The sequence below is a fragment of the Apteryx rowi genome, unplaced genomic scaffold (genome assembly GCF_003343035.1).
Source record: "Apteryx rowi isolate R43461 unplaced genomic scaffold, aptRow1 scaffold_18, whole genome shotgun sequence".
NCBI classification, from domain to species: domain Eukaryota; kingdom Metazoa; phylum Chordata; class Aves; order Apterygiformes; family Apterygidae; genus Apteryx; species Apteryx rowi.
Window position 1 is genome coordinate 1,946,409 of NW_020448085.1, and position 27,275 is coordinate 1,973,683.

General features: G+C 37.3%; 1 protein-coding gene across 1 annotated transcript in view; it reads right to left on the reverse strand.

Annotated features, from left to right (window-relative positions):
- DOCK2 (dedicator of cytokinesis 2) overlaps window positions 1–27,275 on the reverse strand; it is a 228,840-nt gene that overhangs the window by 29,041 nt on the left and 172,524 nt on the right. The window contains exons 31-38 of the mRNA XM_026061319.1: window positions 20,424–20,524; window positions 20,265–20,323; window positions 17,654–17,802; window positions 9,499–9,584; window positions 5,245–5,401; window positions 4,341–4,381; window positions 2,944–3,034; window positions 1,787–1,906 (exon numbers count right to left, since the gene is read on the reverse strand). Of these exons, the coding sequence (XP_025917104.1) occupies window positions 1,787–1,906; window positions 2,944–3,034; window positions 4,341–4,381; window positions 5,245–5,401; window positions 9,499–9,584; window positions 17,654–17,802; window positions 20,265–20,323; window positions 20,424–20,524 (804 nt within the window). The remainder of the gene's footprint in view (window positions 1–1,786; window positions 1,907–2,943; window positions 3,035–4,340; window positions 4,382–5,244; window positions 5,402–9,498; window positions 9,585–17,653; window positions 17,803–20,264; window positions 20,324–20,423; window positions 20,525–27,275) is intronic.

Here is a 27,275-nt window from a genome sequence, read left to right on the forward strand (position 1 = left end):
CCAGTGCCAACAAATAAGCCTTTAAGGCATCACTATTTAACTACAGTTTTATTGACTATGCTATCTTTAAATTGCAGTCATTTATTAAGTGTACATTTAAAATGGAGGACCCAAGGCAATCATAAACTTCTGAAAAGCAGATTAATGTACAGAATAAAAGTGTTTTATGGTTCATTATAAGAAGGAATAAAGTAAACCTTTTTTATACTTACAATAAGGTTACCAAAAAACCCACCTAATCTTTCATAAACAATAAACAACAATAGTAAATCACTGAGGTGCACAACATCTAGTACATACTCCAAGCACAGGAACAGTGCATCAGGGGACTGACATCTACCTCTCCTGAAAACAAACACATTCCATTTTACAAGCAATTCCGACGCATACATACTCATACCTAGTCTTGCACAGGAGAACCCTCCTAGTCAGCTACAAAATTGCAAGGCTTAGATTTAAATTACCACTTGCCCAAAGTAGCAGCTTATTTCTTTCTACATAACATAATAGCTACCTCTGAAAATCATTGTAAAGAATTACAGAACTGCCTTGGAAAGACTAGGACAGTTTTTCTCATCTGCTGAAGGCACTTATTGTGTGCAGCACAAAAGTGGTCTTAAAACAAGAAGAAACTCCCTCTCCTGAAGAAATTTCTCAGATTCTGCCAGTCTTCTCCCCTATTCAGAATAAAGGAGACAAAAAGGGTTTTCTGAGCCTAATTTTCTACTGATGAAAGGTCACTGTTGGTCCCATGCATTGTGACTGTTTTTACATAGTGCTATATACACCCCTAGGCCAGGTAGTTCCGAACCAGACAGCGGCATTCAGCCACCTGCAAACCTCCTCTGCTGTATCTGAGCAGAACCTGAACGTTAGGCAGAACAGAAATCATCATGATTTGATTATTCTCATTCTGTGGGTGAGGGCTGCTACATTGTACTCATTTTAGATGCCAGAAAAATACCTGTGTTGTTTTAAATAGCACTACTTCTTGCTGCTCAGTAACAGGTTTGTGCTGAGGTACTATCAGCTTCCTACCTTCTGAGTTATAGGGGGCTTCGGTGGGGGTTTTATGCCTCTGTTTTGTAAGGAGCAGTAAGGAACAGCCTTCCCCCTTCATACCTTCAGTTACAGCTGAACAAGACACAATGAGTTAAAGGCCTTACTGGGTCATAATTATTCTCTAGCACTACAAATTGTTTCCCCGCTTTCTAGTACTTTGTTTTAGTTCTAAAAAGCTCAGCTCTACTGTCACTGTAGTGACTGGCAGCTTTAATAATAGATTCCAGAAAAATGCTGACTTAAAACCAGATACGGATCAGCAAACTACTGCATTTTAGGTTTGAGATGCAATTCTCAGACCTCTCTGAAACAAATACATAGGTCCATTTTCAACTGTCTATGTTTTTGGGGAGACAATAACCGAATGATTTAAAATGCAACCTGTATAGTCGATATTCTTTTCCTAATAAAGGAAAGTACATTCAACGTTTGTTATTATTTTATTGCAGCCTGAACTGACAGAGATGCATGTGACCAGTATACGCATTAGCCTCTTCCTTTGTAAATGTGCTTATTGAAAGAACATGTTTATACAGAACAGATGTACTCTGTGAATAAGCCTTCAGGACACAATTTTTATTTGACCCATATTTCAAAGAGGATTTCCTAAACAATAAACAAACAAATGTTTTCTCTGGAGAACACTCATTAAATGCTGCTATACAAAGTAACACAGCAAGAAGAGACTGGCGGGAAAGTGGGGGGAATGACCCTGCAACCCTACCTTTCCTTTGTCAAAGTACTCTATAATCTTCTCGTACAAATTCTCTTTCAAGTGTCGATGAGTCTGCGAACACTGGAACTCTGTTGACATGACTTGGGGTGCACACTGTTCATCTGACCACTGAGGATAAAAACACATAAAAAAAGTAAGTTTTTGAGTCCAAAACACCCCTATTCCCCCCAAATCTGGGTTGCTCTGAGTGTTTTTTTCCAGCTTTTTACCTACCACAGACAACAGGAAAGGCACTGTGAAAGCTTTCAGCACCTCTTCAAAAACCTCTGTATTTCATGTGAGAACCAAGACCAGATACCACATTTTTTAAATAAAGTCCCCTTGACACTTTTGATCAAAATCTATGGGAACCATTTGGTAGATTTTATATCAGTGGTGTCATTTTGAATAATTATTTTGATTTTTTTGTACTAAAAATATATGTGCATAATATTATCTTTGTCTATACCAAGATATATAATATACCTCTTAGCTTTGTATTATAAGTCAAAATTAAGTTTAATTGAAATAGCACTGTGAAAGGCCAAATTTTGATGTTTCTGCATAAAAATAAATTCCACAAGAAATTTCAAGTTTTGTTCAAAAATATTTAATATTGAATTTTCCCTTGAAATGGAAGTACAACTTACCGATCATTTCAATTGATAACATCAGTTACAATGAGAATAAACATTAGTTGTCATGAAAATAAATATCATCTATGAAAGCAAGCAAGCATACTTTGGCAGCATGATCCCAACAATGTAAAATGAGATGAGTAAGATGTCCCCCTGTAATTGCTGGAAAAGTGGTGTTTAATTTTGATCAGTGTTGTATTTGGGATAGCAAGAAAATAGCAAATTCAACACAAGCAAGTTAAATGGCTTCAAAAATTGCACACTATGTTCTCACTATTAAGTAAAGCTGTTCTTGCTACAATATTTAGTTTTATCAGTATGTGGCTTTGAATCACTTACTGAAAATACAGCATATCTTTCCTATAATTAATTTTTTATAACCTGCCACAGTATTTTTAACTAGAAACTTGAATACTAAGGAAAATAACTAATATGCAGTAAATCAGAGATGAAAGACAACCGCTTTTTTATTCATAAATTTAAAAATTGCAAAAGCTTATCTATCTATTCAGTTTAGGAATATCTAACCTTCAAGAGCCATGTATGGAGCAGAAGGGTATATGCAGCTTCCGTGTAATTCTCACAATCTAAATGAAGATCTCGCAATTTATACAAATATCTAATAGAGGAGAAAAAAAGAATTAGTCTAGGTATACACGACTTGAATGCTAAGTGTCAGAAATGTTCTAGATAAACACTCTTTAATGGAAACTTCAAAGATGTCATGCAGTCACTACCCAAAGAGTCTTCATAGATACTGTGTGAGTGAGGTTAAAGCACTGTTGTTTAGACTTTTCTGTGCTCTCTTCGTATACTGAAACATCTTGCACAAATAGAGGGAAAAGAGCTAAGCTCCTTCTACCAACTACTGTTAAGCCCACCTCGAAGAGGAAGAGGAAAGACAACTTCTCCAACTTGAGGTGTAAGTCAGACCTCCGATTCCAGTGGTTTGTTCCTAAAAATAGCTGCCTTTCACTGTAGCATTTTCGACTGCATGTAAATACTTGCAAACACAGCAGATAACACAAGGTAAAGGAAGAACAGACAAAGGAGACTTCTGTACACCCTKGCAAGGTGGCAGGGGCAGAAGAGCTGCTCTAAGTTATGTGTTGCCAGTGCTCTCCCCGACCCCTCGGGCAGCATTACTGTCACCAGTCCAACCACAGCCCACCAGACGGCTGAAGCCACCTCTCTTCCAGCAGCGCAGAGAAAGGTGGGCTGGCCCAGTGCATATCCTCCTGCACGCAACAGGGGTTTTGACACGGGGACTCCGACGCACCTTGCTGAAGCAGCTGGAGGCGTTACCGCACCCAGCTGTTAACCCTACTGAGATGACTCTCCCTCAGCAATGGCAGCAGAGGGAGCATCACCTGCACCCGACCACTCCAGCACGTAGCTCCAGGCTTAGCTCCAAACCGCCCCCAGCGCTCTTTCTCAGCTAAGACTCTGAGCTGTGCATGGCAGTGGCTGAGGCGCAGGGAGTTCTGCTGATTTTGCAAAATGACAGGAGAGGCAGGAAACAGTGAGCTCTTGGACAGCAAGTTTTGCTAGAGTTCATACGAAAAACCCTGGGAGACAATATGAGGCCATGTCACATCAGAAAAAATCTGCCAGCATAGCTACAGTTCTTACAGAAAAGTGTTTTACTAGTAATTCAGTATTCCATGTAGTGTGTTGCATGTTTAAAGACGCTCCGTAGACTGCACAATTCTACAAACTATGAATGGTTTCTCTGCCGATCTGAATGGAGGATATACCCTCCATCAAACCTCAGGTCTAGCAAACAACAGATTAAAAATACAACATAGTCATTGTGGATGGCAAACTACCATGGAGTAACAGAAATTCAAGTAGGATGATAAAAACCAGGATTCATAGGTATTATTGCCCTCTCCAAAACAGAGCCAACAGAGCAGCCACCATACCTGATATACATCCCTTCACGGTTAATGTCTTTGTAGAAATTCTAGGGACAGAAACATTATTTAAATGTTATTTTCTAATCTCTCTTATTAAAACACTTACAAGATAAAAACATTTATGCTGAAATTTTGCTTTTCTTTTCCATTGTATTCAACACAAAACAAAACATAATTCTGTATCTGAACACATTTTTCAATTAAAAATTTAAAGCTGAAATTATGAATATCATTGTAAGGTATACATTATTTACAGACCATCTTAATTTTAGACCTGGTACTATTGCTTCTTCAGTTAACATTTTAATTAGTTATTAGTAAGTGTTATTATACTTACATAGTAAATATCTTAATTCGCAAAAGAAATCATTTGTCAAGTTCTTCTTTTGGAGAAGAGGAAAATATGGTTATCCAAGGGCATTAACACAAGATACTACGTGCTCTGGCTATACCTGCTGGCTACAAAATAGCCATTGGTTGGCACTGACTGGAGTTGATATATCTAACCCTGTTGTGCAATATCTTTAAGGGGGACACTTGTCAGAGCGAGATTTAAGAGTCAGTGGGTATTCACCTACTATGCATGCAATGTAATGCTCAGATACTTTAATCACCACTCTACCTTCACATGGGTTAGCTTCTTGCTTGGAAGAGCAGATTAGATGCTATTTACCTGTTTGCAGTACCTGCGTTAACTTAAATACCTCTACTTTGCCAAAAAACATAACGGAAAGGCTAAAATGTACAAAAAAAAAAAAAAAAAAAGAAGGGATAAAAATCTCTTGCCTCAGGGTTTAAATCGCTATTGAGCATTGTAAATCATTCCCCCAGGAAGATTTGCTCTCATCTTTCGTAACTGGATTTGAAGGCCTTCCCCGTTCTCACACAGGGATCACAGAAGAGAACGTACCAGCAGGTTCACAGTGCAGCTCATGCGATTGTCCTTGCTTTCGTCACTCATCACAGTTCGGTAATCCAGCAGCTTCTCCAAGAGGCCTTTAACTAGGTTGACAAAACTTTCAACCAAGTTAAAGATGTCAGGGTACTGACATGCACACTCTGTAAGACTGCAAACACAGACAACAACATGATTTTACAGTGCTGCCAGAATTAGTGTCCCATTAGTTGAAACTCTGGATCTGGAGGCAAGTACTGTATTACGATGCTAAAACAACTACAGAATGCACTGGAAATTCCCTTTGTGGGTTGGTAATTTAGACAGCCGAAAGACAGATGGGAAATAAATCTAGACAAAAAAATGAAATATTTACTCTTCTTGTCTGAAAATGACTGCAAATCCAAGGGAATACATGTATATTTTTAAAACCAAGTCAAACGGAGTCTGTGGTACAACATGAATATGAACTCAAGTCTCTTGAGCGTCATGCTACCACAATAAATATTAGACCTTCCTTTCCCCTGTTACCATGCAACATAAAATGCAACAAATATTTCCTTCTCTTTGTAAAGTTACATTTCAGTAGAAAGTTCAAACTAAGATAAACTAAAATTTTAAGTCACAAAAAAGATATGTTCTAAAAAGACTTCACCAGAGCAATCTACCTTTAAGAAAGAAGCAAAACCAAATGACAATTTTTCTGTGGACTCAGAAAAAGCAGTTAGTGCTCTTTTGATAAAAAGATGGGAAAGTGAGTTTTATACGTCATCAGCATTTTTCAGTTTGCATTAGCAAAACATTAGCACATGCTATTGCTATAAAGTGCTGAAGTGATTAAGGAGCAGAAGCTTCACGTTACTCCCAATAGCTTTGTTTTCCAAGCTGAGCTGTTTAAACATATCAAATGATTACCAGCATCTCATTAAGGATTATCTTCTTTCTTTGCTTAAAAGTTGGTTTCTCCTTAGGATTCTCAGCTTGCACTGGGCTTCTGTCTGACAAACCCCATTTTATTTTTACTTTAATAGACACACACAAGTTATTACATGCATATTGGGCATATTCTATTAATAACATATGAAAATCACCATGTATGTCGCAGGAAAATAGTGAAAACAAGCTAGCAATTGCAAAATTCTCACTGAAATTATGCTACATGCCTAAGTAGGGCAGTTTCAGTGATACATTTTCCATAATTCTTGACCTCTTAGTGTTTCATTAACAGTTCTCAATTTATATGCAAATATATTTAATAATTTATAATTAATCCTTAATGAAGTGCACTATTTTTTAACTTTCATTATAAAGTAATATATTTTAAATTAATCGTAATATCATTTTTTAACTTCTCAGAATCACTTAGATTTTCTTCAGAAAATACATATTCATATTAACTTCTACTGCAAAGAAATCCTCCAAACTTTGGCCTAGAATGGGGCCTCAGCCAAGTACCAGTCTTGAACTTTTCATTCAAGCAAAGTAAAACCAGCACCTAATGTTTATTCCTTTTTTTGTACAGGTCCAAAATATAGTTATTTCCCCAAGACAGAGGAAGGGTGTACATGTGTGTCCAAATGAATATTTATATTGTACTAGGTGTGACAGACAGAGATTAACAGATAAAARCTGAACACAGAAAAGGCTGGAGAATGTTAAATGAGATTTGTGGAAAAGAAAGTTAGAAAGCCTCAGATCATATAGGAGACTGGAATATCATTCAGGAAAAAATGGGTTATTTTATAGATGGGAGTATCAGAAATAGGATGACACGTAGCACAGGACAGTACAGTCACCACCTCAGAGACCATTCGGCATTTCTGCCATAGGTTCCGTTGGAATGAGAGCAAACAAGACAGACCTGTGAACACTGCTTCATCATGAAACGAACACGAGTCACCAGTGCATCACTTTTTTCCCTCAACACAGGTAGAAAACCACTGACATAAAACACAAGCTAATCCTAAGAACTCACTGACAATATAGCACACAGTTCCAATCACTGAAGAAAGATGGACTGCAATAGGTTTAGAGGAAGACTACGGGATGAACAGGAGAAAGCAATATGTAGCTCATGAGGGAAGATCTAAAAAGTTATCTTGTTCAGCTGCGTACAGTTACACCAATTAAAAAAAAAAAGCAGTAAAACTTTAACAGACTTTTCCAAGAGAGGGTAAGAAGAAGGCTTATTTCCAGATACTGGAACCAAGTTACTCAGAAGTTTTAAATAAAGCTTGAAAAAATAAAGTTTTAAAATAAAAAATATTTTCAATAAATTTTGAGAAAACAACCACACAGCATGGATCACTGCAATGATGAAGAACTGGAAAGCTCCCAGATGCTCTTTTCTGCTCTGTCTAGACCAGTAACTAAAACAGGCCAGGATTCACTGTCTGAGCCTGAGGACAAGTGCCATGGCACAGCTTGTATTCATGCAGCCAAATCCTCCTCCTCTTCCTCAAACAGTGTGGCCTGGTCTGTTCTGTCTATTTGGAACAGCCGCTCACCTGCTCCGTATTAACCCAGCTCTTCTTCGGTATTGTCTGGGACAGCATTCAGCAGCACAGGCCACAACCCTGCTGTGGCGCATGCTAACAAACATACAGGACTACGGACACCTGCAAGGCAGCACTTAAACCTTGCCGACCCTGTTCAGTGCAGTGGGTGTGAGCAAGTTCCCAGCAATCAACCTAGTTGGGTAAGTGTTAGTCGCAAAGGTGAGCGCAAATCACAAGACAGTTATTGACTGCTGCTAAGTATCTGCATTCACGTGACAAGTGGAACTATGCAGGGATGCAGATAGTTACTGGAAATAACTTGATAAGAATAAGAGCAAAGGAATAAAGCTGGAATCCAGGTTAATTGGGTCTCCGCCCAGTTGGGATAGGAATTTGCAGGTAGAAGGCTGAAATCCCCGCTTTGGAAGGTGTGAAAGTAGGAAGATAAAAAAAAAAAAAAAAGGAGAGAACAAGGTCAGACAGGTTGGTCACCAGCCTCTGCTGCAACTGTCCCTTTAGCTGCATCATTAAGCAATGTTAAGGATGGAACAGAAAATCTGCACGCAATATGAAACCACATTACAACATTTTTGGAAATGTAGAGGCCTTGAAGTATCTTAAAGTCTCCCAGAGTGTGGGAAAGTATTAAGGGGAGGGCAGGGGGGAGACAGGTCTAAGAGAAAGAAAGGCACCTTACAAACGTAGTCTATTTGATAAGACTAATCAACTACAAGATGGAATTTACCTGGATAGGTATCAGTTCTCTAGCAAAATACTTGAATGCAAGAGTATACTGAGCACTGAGCACAAGTACTGTTACACAGCTCAGAAAATGGAAATAATCTTTGAACATGAATCTCATACATGAGATGTGAAGGAATCCTGACTCTTAACATTGATAAGGTTTCAGTTTGAACACTCGCTCAAGCTTTAAGGTAACTTTTTTCAAGATAGATGAAGACTAAGCAGGAATGATCAGTGTCTAGAAAACATGGCATATGATAAAAAAAAAAAAAAAAAAAATTGGGGTTGTTTACCCCAAACAGAAGACTGAAGGAAACTTGATCACAGTCTTCAAATTTGTTAAAAGCTGCTGCAAAGAGAAATGGAATAAATGATTTCTTATGCCTTCTATGGATACAACAAAAAATAATTGGCTTAAACTGAGGGAAGAAAGATTTAGTATAGATGCTTGGAAAAAAACTTACTACCAGCGAGGAAAGTTAAGCACTGTAATAAACGTCTACTGTGTTTGCTGAATCTCCAATATTAGAGACGATGAATGGTAGTGACAGGTTAGGCAGTGCGATAAGAGAACCCTCTTCTTCCAAGCCTGTTCTCTGTCGTACCAAGAGCTAGTCTGCATCACCTCTTCGATATCTTAAGATTGGCAGCCAAAGAGTAAACATTCAAAACTGAAAAATGAGTTTAGTGCTCTCAGTTTACATAGTCATTACATGCTAGGAAGCAAAAGAGACATACTTAAAACTTAATCTGTCCTTGTCAGTGTAACAGATTCAAAGAGTATTTTTATACTGCATACTGATCCTTTTTCTAAAAAAGGATATTTGAAAAAGTGTCAGTACGTTCTGAAGTCTATTTTATCCATTTCAGGCTTTAAGAATTCTTAGAAATATTTTTATTAAATTGTAGCACCTTACACTATTCTCATCCCAGGACTGTCACCTTATGCAAGTTCAGAGAATAATCTCTGGGGGAACAATGAGATAAAAGCACATCCTGAAGACATTTATTCTAATGCATTACTTACATTGACTCAAACAACTGCATATAGTGTTCATCTCCACGTCCTCCTTCCACCTCATGGTCCAACTTTAAAATGATTTCATTTTCAAACTAATAAAGAAAGAAAAAAATCAAAACATTGAGCAGATACCTAGAGGTTAAAGAAAGTTCAAAACGACATCATAAGAATATCTTTGCATAGCTGCCACACACATCCCTGAGGCTTGAACATATTCCAGTTGAATAACACACTCCAGACTGACCATCTCTAGATGATTGTTCCTTCGTAAGAACTGAAAAAATAACCTGAGGACACAGGKTTACAGTGTCCGTACTAGGGGTTTTCACAGAACACCTCTGATTTGCAGTGCTGGACTCCAGCTCGAAATGGAATCACTTCCACCCAGACGAAACATGAATGAACAATCCCACAGTATGCAATGCCTTATTTAACTGCTGGTTGTTAGGTCTATCTGTACCTTAACTAGGAAGCAGTGACATGTTAACTGTCAAAAATACCAAACAAGCTATCCAAAAGTTATGACATAATTTTTCAGTGTTACGACACTTTCATTTGGAGTCAGCAGCCTTATTCCTCTGTTTGTAAGGCAACATAGCACCTTCTTCTGCTTTCTGAACCGAAAAGGAATCTACGCAGCTGGTTTGCAAAAAAGAGAGAAAACTTGTTAAAATGTCTCCAGTGACTCACAGCTTGGCAGCGATCCCTAATCAGCCAGCTCCGACAGCTCCAAGGGCTCGAGGCCAAACCTAGGCTTCAGAGAAGCACTCCACCCCAGCCTGGGCAGCCGTCCCTCTAACTTCAACCTAACCGCTGGGCTCAGTCATCCCTGCGACAACTTTCTGAAAGCCGGGTATCTGAAGCTGTGATCTGCATTATTTGCCTCTCCTGTTAGAGGCTGTAACAAACTCCTACGTATATATTCACCAGGTGGCTTTACCTAATTAATCGAGGGAACAATGTCTCCAACACTCATAAAAGATAAAACAGGTATTTTCCAAGTTTGTCACACGGATTAAAAAAAAAAAAAATCTGGCAAATAAAGCAAGTCTGCAAAACTGTAGTTACTAATATGTACCTCAATCATCAATGCCAATAGCTTGACACCTTTAAAGTGCTATAAATTCCAGCCAAAATCTCCGGAGAAGTTCAAGGTCAGTAATATAACCTTAATTCTTAAAGAAATGGAAGTACATGTTAGATTGTATTTTAACCCAGCACTTTGCAGGATCACATCTTAACTATAAATGCTATTGTGTTGCAATATGAATATACAATTGTAATTTGTCATCTCAAATCTCTTGCAATATATTATACACAGGAAACTGCTTTGTCATATTGAAAAAGGTAAGTCAATTTACTACGTTGAAATGAGAATTTGTAATTCGTTTGCAAGGTCTTTACCATACATTATGCAGACTTCATTCAAATTCAGGAAATGAAAAAAGTGGAAATTATAATAAATGCATACGGTTTCCTCTTTCTTCTCCAAGAGGCTTAAAACATTAAGATTTGTATGTTCAAAGGCGTCACTGAAAGTCAGTATTTCTTAGCAACAACAGAAACAAAAGATGAGCGCTTTTTATAATGGAAAATGAAAAATACTATTCGAAAAGTTAAAAATATACATAAAATATCTTAAGTCAGTTGGAAATTCACTGGGAAAGGATTTTAAGAAAAATATACCCCCATTAATATTGTCCAGTGTAGATAAAGGCATTTTGGATGAAATTACTGGGTAATGCCTATTATTGTTCTCCAGACATGATCTAAAATAATTTAAAAGAAAACAAAGTGTTCCAAAGAGCTCATTTTAAAATAACCTTACTAAAAATATTAATCTTGGAAAACAGAAAACTAATTACAATTAATGTAATATAAAAATGTTGCATGGAGAAAAATAATTTAATTCAATAATCTTAGCAAAAAGAAATCTTAATATTGAAATGCTGCAGGTTTTAGGATGTTAGAAAAACCCTAAAAGGCAGCCAGCCTATTAGCATAATTTTTTCTAAGCTTCAAATATTATGATGCAAAGAAACGGGTATCTTTTTGCACCTGCAGGTTGGAAACAGCACAAATAGAAGAAGAGCACCCAAAGGAAAAGCCCTTAAAGGCAGAGTCGCTCTTTTATTAGCCAGGCTCTAAGCAGAGCTAGCTAAGCAGGGAGCAGCACTCAGCCTCTCCGGCAACCTCAGCCAGCCTAACGCCGCTCTGTGCGCGGCCTTCACTGAAAGCCTTCGCTGTTTCTAAGCCTCTTGTCTGATAATTGCCTTCGAGTCTTCATTCTTTGAGATATCCTTTTGGCTTCTTAAATTAAAATCTTATACTTTATAAAGCACTCTAATATTTTAGAAAATGCCCACAAGAGTTTCCTAGCATTACTGCATCCCCACTAGCATTCTTCAGTTTACATTTCTTACCAATTTTTCAATTAGATGCAACTTTTTACCCTCTATCGCACAGCAACTAACTTAACAGGCTTTGATTCAAAGTGCGGACTTTCAGCACTGCTGGAAGCCTGCACACACCCTTTCACCACACTTCCCTTCTGCTGCGTATGGCCTCTGAGGGAAGTGGCGTACACGAACCTCGAAATTTTACTGCAGCTACAACAGTTAATTCTTTGTTGTCGCCCAGCTATGTGTGTCATGTTCAGATACCATCAGCCATGATACCGATTTGTAAAGAATCGGCACCATCAGAAAATCAGAAGTTTACAATACCAACACATTTTAAGTCTTTTCTAACACAGCTGTGCTTGTCCTCTTTACGCAGTCTCAATACTTCCTAATCCCTCCTCCCCCATTTCTACTGAAGTCTTTGAACAGCATAAGAATAAATTATTCAGATGTAACAAACAAATATTGATTTTTTGTTTCTAATTTTTTGTATAAGCACTGTATGTTTCATATTCTGTTAAATAATGCATGGTGAGGCAGCAGAAAGGAAAACCGCTTGTTTATGTTGTGTCTGTTCTGCTGCCCTATGAGTCAGCTAGGGCCACACTAAAAATGAAAGCTTGCTCATGCCCTGGGACTAAGTGCAGATGTTCAGATGGGCAACTTCTTCTAAGGATGCAACACAGGAAAGACAAGAGTGAGAGAAGCATGAAGAAGAGTGCAGATTAGAAGACATTTGAGAGAAGCCGTGAGCTTGCTTGAAGCCTTAGATGTGCCCCTGGGGGCAGAACAGAAGAAAATCCACGTTCTACTCAAATTCAGAGTTTTAAGTTAAAAATATTACGTGCTTGCTTCCAGCGGGAATCTGTTCACAGTAGAATTCCTCAGCTTTCCTTTCCTCGCAGCAGTGAGCACACGTCGGCACAGATGCAGGAGAACTCTTTGCTCCAGAGCACGATCGCTCCATCAGCATCCATCAAAGCAACAGCCGGATGCAGCGCATCCAACCCCAGGTCTGCTGGGCCACCTTGATGCTGCAGACTGCTCTTGGGAAGAAGACTGAAGAAGTGTGCTGTTGCCTCTCTCAAAAAGTGCCAAGTAAGAGGGAACCTTAATTTTTCTGAAGAGCCCACAAACACTTTTGGTTTGCTAGGAGTACTTCACAAATGCACTGCGATCCAGAACAATTCTTTGCCCTTTCTGTTACTTGTCGGTTTTGCTGCTCCAGTATTAGCTCTTGCTCTGTAATTAGAAGCCAAATTACAGACTGCCAATGGAACAGTACATACTGTACCAATACTAGAGAATAAAGAGCTTTCATTGAAATGTAGCAGTGGTACTGAGAAACAGCAAAGGAAGAAAATTACTCTGAAAGGGCTCAGAATTCATCTGTATTTAGTGTGTCTAAGACAGATACGCAGTGGTTTCAGGATAAGGCAATATTAAACAAAAACATCCAATCCAATCATTTTGTAGACAGAAATCTGTGAATGTAGTGCAAGTCAAGCATCAGTTAAAAATCATCCACCTCTTAAAAATCCTTCCCCAGTACTTATTCAGCAGGTAGGGAATTGATTATTCCTCCAAGAGGCAATAATTTCACAGACGCTGGATCTGACCAAAAAAACTCTTTCTAAGCATCATCTTGTTCTCAACAAGCTGCAAAAAAAGCTGGTTGCTTGAACCAAATAAATAAAAGAGCTGGCAGGAATACAGAAGGAAGTTTTAATGTCTTTGTACTAAGATTCAGTCCTGGTAAGGATTATTCCTCCACTAACTTCAATAGAGTGTGCCTAACTGTACTTGGCATGATTTTGGCTTTAAAATTGCCTGCTTATCTAATTAAAAGACCACAAAAGTCTCCACACCCTTGAATACACTTCAGCACCAACCACATACCATCTCTATTTTTTCTACATGGATTTGTCTGAAGCACCAAGCTATATAAACTGAAATAAAGGTTTTTTTGCTAATGAGGTGATTTCACGTGCTTCTAAAATCCTTCAGTATAATAAAGTTTCAAGAGTATAAAATATGAGAGTATGATAGTGGTATTTCCAGCAAGGAGCCTGCTGAGAACACTTGCATTCGCTCCTTTAGTGACCTTTCACCACTCTTAGCTCAGAAAGACACATGAGTCCAGCAGCTTCACAAGGAGTGAACGTCTGCCCTCCAGTGCCATCAGCAACTGCGCAAGCCCAAGGACTCGGCATCGGTCAGAACTACTTGCTCTGTTCAGCAACGGTCAGGAAGGAAAGTAGTTGTAGAATATTTCCACAGATGGCTTCAGCAACTGATGGAACCAATCAGAGCTATTAAAGTGAATACTCCAAACATGAACAGAAAGTTTTATTTGGACAGAAATATGATTACAGATGAATTAATATTTCCTAAGCCAAAGTTAAATCTTTAACATGACTTGGATCCACGTTTATTTCAATGATATTTTCTTTTACTCTGCAAAGAGCTAATCTGTTGGTTTTGCTTTTAAAGTATTTTTAAAGCAAGCTTTTTTTTTTTTTTTTTTTTTAAGTCACATTATCAGTTACAGCAAATACTACAAGTTTGCTTGATATGCCCTGCATTGGGAAGTCTTGATAAAATATAAAGTCTGATTCTTTCAGGAAAAGATGGCTTATCAGTATTTGAAGAATGGGATTCTTCTAATATCATGCATCTGACAGAGAGGCAACTTGCTTCCCTTTGTATCTGAAGGAGAAGTGGATATAAGTGCAGCAATAAGTTGGTTCTRTCCACACATATCTAACGCAAGCGGAATAACTTGCCTTTCTGAGGTTTCTAGCTCTCTGAGCTAATAATAGACAGAGCCTTGATGGTTAAAATTAGTAGATAATAAAGCCTTCCTCCCTGCATCTTTAGTTAGACTTAAAATTACAAGTTTATACAAAATTTCTTCTGGGCAAATGGAAGTTACATGTGCAAAGTAAAATGAAGGATCACAAAGAAAACGCATACGTCACGAACCTACGTATATATTTCATTATATGAAGTATGTCTGTAAATAGTATGTCATTCTTAGGATAACTACAGGTGAAATTTGGTTTTCTCTGGGATTAGTTATAATTTCCTAGAAATAGGAAATAATAATAATTTTCCTGTTTGAAAAAGTTAAATAACCTTTATACACTTACCTCACTTAGCATATACTTTTCAAAAGGAGTCAGGTGAATAAAAGCACATATACTGCACATAAGGGAGCAAGACCCAGCCTCCTGAGCTAGCACCAGCCCAGCACACATGCCCACGCAGAGCGGAGCACGGCGCCGCGGACGTCGCAGCACAGCCCCCCRTCACGTCGAGGAAACGAGCCTCTGGGGAAAGCCTAGGAACCGACGGGTCAGGGGCCAGACAAGCGCTCTGGCTTCACTGCCAGGGCAGACTCTGTATGCGACCCAGAGGTCTCTGTATGGGCTCTTTTTCCCCCCCTCCCTCTTCTTATTAGAAGCCAATTAAATTAATCAATACAATTATGTTTTAATTGAATGTCAATGAGATCTCGACTCCTGAGTGCCTAAGGCTGTCTTGAAAAGAAACTTTATCATTCTCAAAATTTTATACTAAGGCTTTAATAAAATATCCTACTAATATAAAACACCAACTTCTATTTCAAAATTGTCCACTAGTAAAAGCTAGAGTTTGCATCTGCATATCAAATCATTTTTGATTCATATTCTTTCCCTTTTCTAAATGAAATAGTAATAATTTTAAGTAATAAAACTCAATGCACCTTTCCTTTAAAAATATATATTTTTAAATTACCAGAATTGCCAAACTTAAAAAAGCAATTTTGAGAAATTTATCTTAATTACCACATCCATAAGAATGGAGAGAGAAAACACAATTCTCCATCAGTAAGTGATCTGAATTTCTGAAATAGAATGATTAGAATCCATTGACACATGCATGYTAAATTACTGAATTAGTGCAATCTGATAAAAAACATTAACTATTATTCGTAAGCTGTAATAAAATCAATGTGCTCATTCTTCAGCAGTTAAAAAATACCACCTGAAGCTTATTTATATAAGCATAAGAAGTGATTTAAGGCTCAYGTAAGCGTCTCGCATCTCCTAGGCTCTTAAGCTGGTGCCCTTGTTAGTCAGCTGGATGAGTTTCCAAAGTTTTTTGATCTGTACAGATCTGTGCTTCTCTCCCAAGAGATGAGGCATAAGCCAAGAGCAGAAAAACATTTTTAAGAAGGCAAATATAGGGCTATTAGGCCATGGAGGGAACAGATGTGCAGAAGCAAAGTGGCAAAATCTTGGCCTTAAACCAAAAGCTTTGTGGTAAAATACTGACCAAAATGGAAATTCCATCTGTTGGTTTGCGCCGCACTTAGTTGACCCAAAAATGCCCCATATGACTTAAAGTGTTAAACATGGCTGGGTATAAAAGAGTGACATAATTACATTTACTTTCCTAACAATCTCTAAAACTATGACTTTTTTGTTTGTCACTTACTGCTACACAGACTGTTCTGAATTAATTATTTGCGTATACTCAGTGCCTACAAATCCAAGCTAAAATCTACCATGTAAGGCACTGTACAAACACTGAACAAGGTAATTACATGCCCCAAAGAGCCTGCAGAGAATGCAAAAGTTAGATAGAAAAGGCCAGACGGTGAATGCCCAAGGACGCGCGGTGAGCGGTGGCAGCAGACCTAGGCTGTATTGCCAAGCATCCTGTCCCAGGAACCACGCTCAGTTGCCACTCACGAGTTTCACAGACTTACAAGTCAGGTTTTGAAGGGTTTGGGTTTTTTTTTTTTTTGAGAAAGAAAAGATTTCCAGTTGGAAAACAAGGCTTAATCAACAGCGACACCAACAAAATCTATTTTCCAATATACCTTTTTTAAATATTCATTTTCCTGATTAAAGTTCCAATATTACAGATTCACAGATTTTACTTTTCAAATTCTTTCTAGTTAGTAAATTGTAAAAAACAAAAAMCCCCTCCCTCATTAGGTTTTTTACCTTCTGCCTTTTTAAATGAAAGGAGGGATAAATACAATAATTAGAACACAAAATATTTTAGTATCAAAATATTTAATTTAAAATTTGTAATTTAAAAACCTTTTTCCTTGTCAAAATTTCTGTAAAAAAACATTTTAGGACTGTCAATTTTCCACAGGGACTATTTCTCACAAAAAAAAAAAAAAAGGAGAAAAGCTAGGGCTTTCTAAGAAATCTAATAATACGCAATTAGTTTCATGCTGCAACTTAAGTCAGATGTTCTGTATTAAAAATTCGAAGTTATAGTGTCTCAAGATCTGTATCACAAAGGAGAGTCATACAAAAATTTAGAGCAGAAGGGACCTCCGGAGGTCATTTAAACCCAATCTTTACCTAACACAGGACTGACTTCAATGTCACACCTGGCTGCTCAGGACCTTGTCCAGGCAAATTTTGAGCATCTCCAAGAATGAAGATGCTGCAGCCTCTCCGGGCCCCTATTCCAGTGCTTTACTGCTGCCATTGTGAAGAACATTTTAGTTAAGTCCAAGTAAAACACCTTGGAGAGCCTGCACTCACTGGAACAGGAGTTCTTCCTTTTGTTCTTAATATTTTTTATTTTGGTTTCTGTAAGCAGAAAACCGCACACCACATATATTTACCAAAAATAAACTCATTACATGCCATTTTAATGAGTTTTCACACAGAGTATGATTTTGTTTTCTGAGCATATTTTCACAAYGCTATGATCAAACAGCTTCTACACAACTTCTTTGTTATTACCTTTTTGAATTCTCCTGTCCTTTGATATTCACACAGCATCATGTCAAAGAAGATTGGGATCGTGGCTTTTCGTAGTTCAACTTCTGGAATAAGAGTCATTTCCAAGATGGGCCCAACCATTCCCGGAATAAAGCAAATTTTATTCTGTCCTAAAACAGAATGGCAGATTGGGTATTGGAATAAATAATAAAATAAACAATAAAATTGTTAGGAAGTGACTTAGGGTATGCAGCCATTTGAAACAGTGTTTTAACCATCTATGTTAGTAAGAGTCTTACAGTTAGTCACTTGTCTCCACTCCTCTCAAAAGCAGAAAGCGCATTAACGGATATTGTCTCATTCCAAGATGCACCAGAATTCAGTACCAGAAATAAGCACGTATGCCAGCTGACTGAACTGACACTTTCAGGGAATATTTCCATTTTTCAGCTTTTGATATTTTCTTAAAAATGTTTACGAGTGGAAAGTAATCAAAAAACTAAGAACCCCTCAAATTCTATCAGTAGGAGAGAACTATATGGTATGYTCCCCTTTCTAGGCTAAAAAGGAGTAAAAAATTCAAATCAGTTCCATACTGATGTAACTCTAAGCATAACTGAACTATTATTTCAAAAGTTTTACGGAACATTATTTTTCCTTCTGCTCACATTGACTTCAATCTGTATTAATCCTAGTGAAATCACTAACATCAGTAAGATTGAAAAGAATCTTATCATGACTGAACCGCTTCTAATACCTACATAATAGGTCTGTGTAATTTCTGAAAACTAGAGAAATTCACATATAATGTAACTATCCATTCACCTCTAAAAATCTTCACTTTCCTAAGCAAGTCTTGGGTAAGAGTAGTAAAAAGAAAGAGAAATCTCCAGCTAAATAATAGCAATATATATTGCTTGACCAAGAGGCTAATCTCACACTTGCCTTAAACCAAAAAAATCCTTAGCATGCAACTTTCTGTGAAAAAGGCTCTTCTGAAAGTCTGTCCTGCCATCAGCAACTGTTATTTCCATTTCAGGGAAGAAGAGCAAAACCTCCTCAAACACCACAACTACTGCAATGGCCCAAGGACGATCATCTGCCTCGTAGAACCACTCAGTTTATAAACCGAAAGGCACTATATGTAGCGGTCACAGTATGACATCCTTTGACATGCATTTGCCTGTATGAATCTTGCTTTAAATACATATCCCCCAAATGTGCTTTATAYCTGAGACACTGTATTGCTCTTTAGAATGTAGATTCCTTTTTGTTAAAGATATAGTAGGAGCTTGAACATTATAAAAAAATAAAGGGAAAGGGCATTTATTAATAAATGAGAACTATGGCACATTTAGTTTGAAACATTTTTCAATCTGCAGGCCCCTGTTTTTCCAGGGGGTATGTAGACTGAATATTATTTGAATAAAGTAATAACACATTTGTGATATTAGAAAAGAAAAAATGCTTTGGTCTTCAACAATATGACAGACAAACTGTCAAAATGCTTTAAAATTCCAGCTCATTCTTTTACTTTTCGTAATATCCAATGGACTTCTGATTATGACCATCTGCTGGTAAAACATACTTTAAAACGCTGCTCCTTTTTTACGTTAATTAAACAAAATATCATATCTGCTCAACCAGCTTTTCGTTAACTATTTACATGAACACTGAATTGACAAGAAAAAAATTCATTTCAATTCAAGTATCTTAAAATTTTGGATACTGCATGTATATTCTGGCTAAAATTTTAACAGTGTGCTAAAAATATTCCCATTACTGAAAAAATACTTTTCTACCGCATACACTGAGAACATTTCACACTATTCTTACAAGATTAACGTCTCATACACAGCAATTACACGACTTTTTCTGGATGAAATGACGGCATTTTAGCCGAGTTGACACAATGATCAACTCGGAAAAAAGAAAGGTTATTTGCTTATGCTTAGCACCCCATTGAACCGGCCCCTAGGATCCAGACCAGAATTGGCTAGAGACCTGACAAGCAGACAGAATGGTTGTAAAAGCTTATGTCTTTTCTCTGTTAACGTTCTGATGAAATCTAGTCTTTGCATGAATAGCTGTCTGAAATTTAACATCCAGCCTGTATTTCAAAGTATAATCATAGGTATTATCACAATTATCTTCATATCATATTTCAAAAAAAAAAAGTATATTCTTTCATAGGATAATACATTATTGTTTCATCTATTCCAAACTCTCAAAGAAGCAGTCAAAAAACAAGGCTGCATACAAACTGTAAAAACATTAACGATCCCATTTTGGAATTTAAATCCAAACAGAATCCAACTCTGAGTCTACTGATTTCTGGAACTGGGGAAACAGACTGAACAGAAACCTTCTCGGGGAAGATTTATCTGGTTCTCAATTTCAGCAAGATGATGTTTCTGAAACCTTCTGAGTTCAGCCATCTTGTGAGTTCTCTCAGAAATAAAAAATAGGCAACAGTCATACAATATTTCATGTTGGTTGCAAGCTTAGTAGCAGGAGTAAAAATATATTTTAAGGTCAAATATTTTAAAAAGCAGGTCATGGCAGATTTTTTTCAGTGAAACATGACATATGCTATGGATTTGGTTGCAATTAATTTCATGAATTTACTCACCAAGTTTGTACCACATGTCACGGATAGCAAATCCAATTAAACGTCTCATATCTCCATATCTAGAAAGAAAGAAAAAGGAAAGATATCTTTATCATTATCGGTATCATCATTTTATTACAAAATTAAAAGATATAAGCTAAAGTATATGTTTTCGCTTACTTGTTCTGGATTTTGTTGTATTTTGCATGGGAAAAATTTTCTAGCTGTAGTGAATCTTGGGTAATAAAAGCCACAGCCAAATGAAAATAGTTGTTCCACAGCTGTAAATTGAATATAAGGAAATTATAATGATTTTGAGCAAAGCAAGAGTAATATTAAACCATGCATAATGGTGAATAATTTATGAAACCAAATGATGCAAGCCATATGAGATTCTTACATTATGCAAAGATATACATCATTTGCTTTTCTGCTAATTGCATAATACTAGAGAGATGAATTTTAATAACCACTAGTTTGCATTTGCTCTTAATAACACAGCTTCTGAATAAATATTGCTAAAAAAGATTCATATGAGTTTCATCAGCCAACAACATTAAACCACGAACCATAGCAGGACTAGTGAAATACAGTACATGCCAGTGAACCTTAACAGTGTGGCACTAAAGGCATCCAATGTAATTACACTGTATTTAAGAGCTTCTTCARAAGGCATCTACCATCTTCTCTTTGGGTTCTAATTCAGCAACAGACTTGGGTGAAACCCTAATTTATTTCAGTAAGAGCTCTCTACATTAAACAAGGACAAAATAGGGCCTTGCATAACTAGTACAGAGTCATGTGCCTGAACTGGGAGAACCACCCTCACATTTGCAGTGCACAAGCCTTTGTGTCTGAAAACAGATTACTTGTTCCCAGATAATCACAATTAAATCCCTCTCGCACATGCTAGAGATTGCAAAGAAAACAGGAACTGCACTAAAATTCATGGAGACACAAATTTTCACATTTGGTCAATGGATGATTATTCAAGATCAGCTGAAGAAAATACTGTTCTCAAAAGCTTCTAAACAGTCAGCAATAGTTTTAGACATTGCTTTTAAAAACTTATCTGTATCTAAAAATATGCATTATGGTATTATCGAGACCATAGAAAGGCAATAGTAAATGCATTTGGCAGTAATTTAAAGTATGAAAACAAAACAACATTATTACATAGCTATTAATTCTATATGGTGAAATACAGTCCTAGGTTGGGGAATTTGCACTAAATGCTGTAGAAATGCAACCTTTCATGTCACTTCAACTTGCATGTCAACACTTCAACGTAAGTGACCTCTGTCCACTACAATCTGGAAAACTCTCTCGTGCAGAAATACCCATGAAGAACAGATACCAACACCCCAAAAACGCACACAAAGCATACAGACATTTCCCATACTAAATGAAATTCTCAAACACCCTCTTTAATGTCAAAAAGCTCCTGCATCTAATTTATTCCTTCTGTTAGAAGCCCAAGGCTTTACTAAAGCTCTCCTTACCAGACTTGGCTTGCTCAGAAGCCCTTCGGAGGCCGGTTTGTCTTCACAGGCCAGAGAGCACCGTTATCCCTGGTGCAGACCCACAGACTCGAGCAGTACTGCACCGGAGACTCTTATTAATCTGCTACATTTTACACCATTCAAAGATGGTCTGAATTCATCCAAACCATTCGCAACCTTATTAGAATTACATTTGAATATTAGCGGTACTAAGGCAACAGCTTTTTTTCCTAATAGGAACATTTAAATTATGTTCATATCTAATTTTTTACAGTTTAAAGTAGTACATACTAGCTCAGGGCGCTTTTCCCCCACAATAAATGTCATTCATGCTCCAAAGGGCCTGTTTTTCCTCTCATCAAAAGTTACAAAAGATTAATTTGACCAAGTTAGAGTTTTTGACTTGAGAAGCTGTATTTTTGTCAATATATAGGAAATATAACTTTGCATAGGTCAGTTACACCAGGAAAATGGAAAACTTTCAAATCATTCCTGTTTAGGGGGAGGCAAATGAAGCCTTGCAACTCTGGCTAATGGTCTATTTATTTACGTAATAATTCCAAGTTCAATGCTACCTTTGTCGGAGACACACCCTGAAGACTTCCCTCTCAATAGCCTTATTTATAAAATGTGTTTCCTTTTTTCCACAGAGCAGTCTACGATGGCTGAAGAAACAGGATACTTTGCATTTCGACACTGTATTCAAGTCAAGGACTTGCAAGCTTTTAAGTACCAGAACCAGGCTCCCAACTTGGTGAGGCACAGCAGTCTCTCAATGGTGAAAAAATGGCACAGGCAGGTAGAAACAGATAGGACAGGCAAATAACAAGCTTACGAGGTCAGTTTTTTCTCTTAGGCCCACAGTAGCATTCCAATGTTTTGCGCTTGCACACAAGCCGCCGAGCACGCGGCAGGGCTGGAGCGAGGTAGCGCAGCTCCGGGAGAGGAGGCGAGCTCCGGGCAGAGCGCGGACGCTCGCCCTTTGCTTCCCGCCGACAGGAGCGCCGGGGCYGAGCCGCGGGCTGGGGACGGAGCAGCCGGCGAGGAGGCTAGGGCTGAGGAGCGACCGCTGCCTGCAGCTAGGTACCAGCCACTCACTGCAGGCTGCGAGGCAGCCGCCGGCAGCGACAGGCCAGGCGGGCTCRGGCGTGTTAACGCTTCAGCCCGGGGAGCCTGCGGTGCCCGAGCGCGATGTTAACCGCACACACACTCAGAGACATGTTCATGAGCTGAATTCAACTGCAAAATTCGCATGCGGTGGTTTCACAGCTCTTTTAAGCGCCTTTAGATCTGACAACACCCCTGGGTATATAAGAGCTAAATAAACATAAAGGAGGGGGATTTCTGATCCCGTGTTTGTCAGAACACACACGGTGCCTTCCCACTAGAAAATGCGGCAGCTGACAGATTGGAAAGTTTRTAGATAATATATAATAAGAAGCTTCTCATCATCTCGTAAGGAAGAAGAGATCTGGATATTATCAGTATAGGCACCAAAAGTAAAGACTCCAGCAAGCAGTATGCTGCTTGCCGCTCGGTACAAACCTGGAAACCAGCGGCCCCCTGACACCGTTTCCAACGGCTGCCTTTTACCCACCTTCTTCTCTGCGCATGTTTCTGTTCAACTCTTTTGAGTAAGTGTAAAAAACTTGAAAGAGACTTTCTTTGGAAGACTTTTAAGTGAAAGAAGCATGAAAAACAATGGCAAATAGACAGATGTGTTCAAATAGAGAGAGCAAATGACTTAGCTAAGTAAAAAGGACATTTAGACTGACATTTCTGAGTTTCTGATACTAATTACGATACTAAAAGTACTCTAACATTTCACAATGTCTAAAAGATTAGATAGTACTTTTGTAAACTTTATTGGGGAATATTATGGAAAAGGCAAGCTCAGCCCCTTGAGACCACAGATATAACGTATTTCAAAYGGACACTGGGTTCATTGCTTTCATTTTGTGGAAAAATGGCACTTACAATTCTCCACATATGCGTAACTGCAAAACACACGCAGCTGTCCTAGCTGTTGAGCTAGGTTAGCTAGAGCTAACCTTTTCAAAACTGTGAATGATGCTTACAAGAGATGTTCCTCCCATATCCAGGACATATGACACATTTTTAGCATGTGATAATTTCATCCCAGTCATTTTATCTCTCTCACATACTGAAATACATTTTTCCACCAATTAAAATGAAATAATTTACAACAAATAGATGTATTGACTATCTTTAGCTAGTCTTTTGAGTATACACAAGTTCAAACAAGTGAATACCAACTTGTCTTTTAAATAAATAGCTAAAAAATATGCTTCTGGGTTGATCACAAATACTGAAATTCAATCATCACTTCTTCTCAGATGCTTCTGCCAAGATATATCACTACAGATTTCTGCTTTTTTGATCAAACAGATATGTTGCACAAAGATGATGAAAAAAATCAGTATATTGATTTGTTTGGGGGAGATGTTAATGTATTTTCATTAATCTCTATGGAAAGTAAGTGTAAACAAAATAACACACAGAGCTTCACCATATAGCCTTAAAAGCCTGGACTAACATGTATGAAAATTATTTTGTATTCTCTTTTAGAACATTGCACTAGAAAAACAGAAGCATAAGCATGGTGTAAGTTAAAATCCAAAATAACTCACCAACTGATAAACATTAAAACTTAAAAGTAAGCATTAAAACTAAAATACTCACAAAAAACCTTCTACTCCAGACTTCTGAAAATATTATTGAAAGAGGTTGAAGGGCATACAGTGAGAAGCAACTGCATCAATTGTTTAGATTGAAGTGGCCTTTATAAGAATCCCCTAAAATAACTTGTCTATGAAAATTTTATAGCTCTCTTTTGTAATAGTTTAGTAGGTAGTATTACTGAAAATAATTATCCAACTGATGATTAATATAAAAAGTAGCGAAAATAATTTCTTAAATAACGTACTGAAATTTCTTAAAACCACACCACATATCTATATACACCACTGCTTTCCTCCTTATTCAATATTATAAGGACTTGTATGTTGTTGAAAATACATACATCTACATCTTTGTGTTACAAAACATCACAAACCCCTGAAATAAGGAACTCTCAAATCCAGTAAAAATAAGCTTCATGTATGCCAWATTTTCCAGAATTTATATTCCATGTATTTCCCTTCATCCTGAACAATGAGTCCAATGTCCAAAGAAATTTGCAGATGAACATCAAAAATCAATTACTTACCATAGGCCACTACAGGAAGACCCTGCAACACATTGGTAGAAGTATCAAAGAGGAACTTAAACTCTAAAGCTTGACAGTTTTCAAGTGTTAAATATGATGTATAAAAAATAAATAAATAAAATATAAAATTTGTAATAGAGCTAGTATAACTAATATAGCTAGCTAAATTTTCTAATGGTTGCTAGAATGAAGTATTCATTACATATTAACTTCTGCATCAGCCATCTCTTATGGTGTTTTGTAAGGTCCATGACTACCGCATACACATTTGTATACTAAAATGTGTATTTTCCCCTGTATATTTGTAATGCAGTGAAGCAAAATCAAAAGATTTTGGGGTTTCTAACTAAAGATGTAAAGAAATAAAATAAGTTGTGCAATGGTGATAGTGATTCTAAAACACAAGTTTCATTAATGTTGACTTACTAACCATGGTACCCAGTATATGCAAGAAAGATGGGAAAAAAGAAGAAAAATAAGCATATTCTTTCAAATGAGACATTGACATTATAATGGAATGGGGACAGTGTCTTTTATAATAAAATTCTGTGGCAGGACTATAGATGATGAATATGAAATTATAATTGCTATAACAGTACAGATTTAGAAGTATAATCCTTTCTGAAACCCTGTAAAAACACTGCTAATGGAGGTGAAGGGAAGGAGGGATGAGGAATCAATAGCACTGTATTTTGCAAAGCAGAAACTCTTTGATAGCTATGCCCGAGAGTACCACAACAAAATGGATTCTCTTAGTTCAATCTTCCCTGTCCCTAATATGTGTGAAGCTGCCATCTCCAATCAGAAACATTACTAAAGGAACGTTGCACAAAAAAGTCATGTCAAGGAATTAAGTGGCATTAAGGGTGGCAATGGACACTGCTGATGGGTTCAGGCACTGAATGGAGATATTTACTACTCTCCTAAAACCAAAGCTGATGGATCCATGAGTTGACAGTGATATCACACCAGGGCATGGGAATGCTCTGTTCTCCTACCCCAAGGTAACACCAACCTAATGACATCAGCTACCAACAGGAAAAAAAGTTGTTACATAAGGTCTAAACAGCTACAGTTCTATTAAGGTACATGTGTGCACAGGCAAATGTAACTAAAGATGCAAGATGACGCGTAAGCATTAAACACTAGTACTTTCATTTTTCTGTTTCTGAAAGACCAACTTATGTTTTACCAAACTAAATAAAACTAAGAGGAAAAAACCCATGACTTGCAAGTTGAAAAAGGAATTTCTACCAGAGTAAACTAAATCAAACCAAAGAACCCATTCTTTCCTATTTTGCATTCATAAAAATAAGGAAAATTATGACAGTTAAGAGGTGTCTGGTAGCCAGAAAGGTCCTTGCTGCTCCTTAGGCTCTTCAAGCAAAACCCGCTCTATAATTACACACTACAAAAGACAAAACATACACGCATAATAGCACTGGCAAAAGATGTGTTTCGAGAAAAYGAACAGAAAACCCTGTATTCAGGATAGCATTATATAATTTCCAATCTGGTTTTATATGCCTTTGTTAGTTTTATATGACAAACCTATTTCCTTTGTAGTATAATTCCAAACAAATCCACAATCATTGGCTTTGAACTGAATAATATTAACACACAGTACATTAGGTAATAGTTAATACACAGACTAAAATGAGGATTTCCATTGATCACACAATCCTCTAACACATGGAAACACTTATTTTAAAACAATAAACTAAGGGGAAAATAAGAGGCTAAACCTAATTTAATTTATGATTCAGCCTAAATTACAAACAATCCCTGATGAAAGCATGCCTGATCTACATGGCACTCTTCTTGGCGGCTGCATGTTTAATGGATATGCAAAAGAAAAGGTAGCTCTGCACAGCCAAACAACTTGCTCACAGACACATAAAAAGACTTCAGTGGATCTTTCATCCTGTAAGACCTGGCCTGCTTTCCAGACTGTATTTGTTCTTTGCAAAGGAAACAGATACCTGCTAAAAATCTACTAGTTGTTTTTTTATGTCTGATCTCACAGACGATTTGCAATTCTGTCTCAAAAAAAAAAGTTATACACTGTTTCTTCAATATCATGCTTTTTTCCATATTTGATGGATGTCTACAAAATCTGGCTATATATTTTAAAGATTTAAAAATACTTATTCAAGTGTTTAAAACAGTGTTGTCATGACTGCATATTAAAAAAGTATAATACTGAGAGCAAATGTAAAAAGACAAGAAAAGTCTAACCTTAGACCTGCCTTTCTGTATCATTTTAGGTATTTTGCTTATATAACTTCAATGTATCTCCTT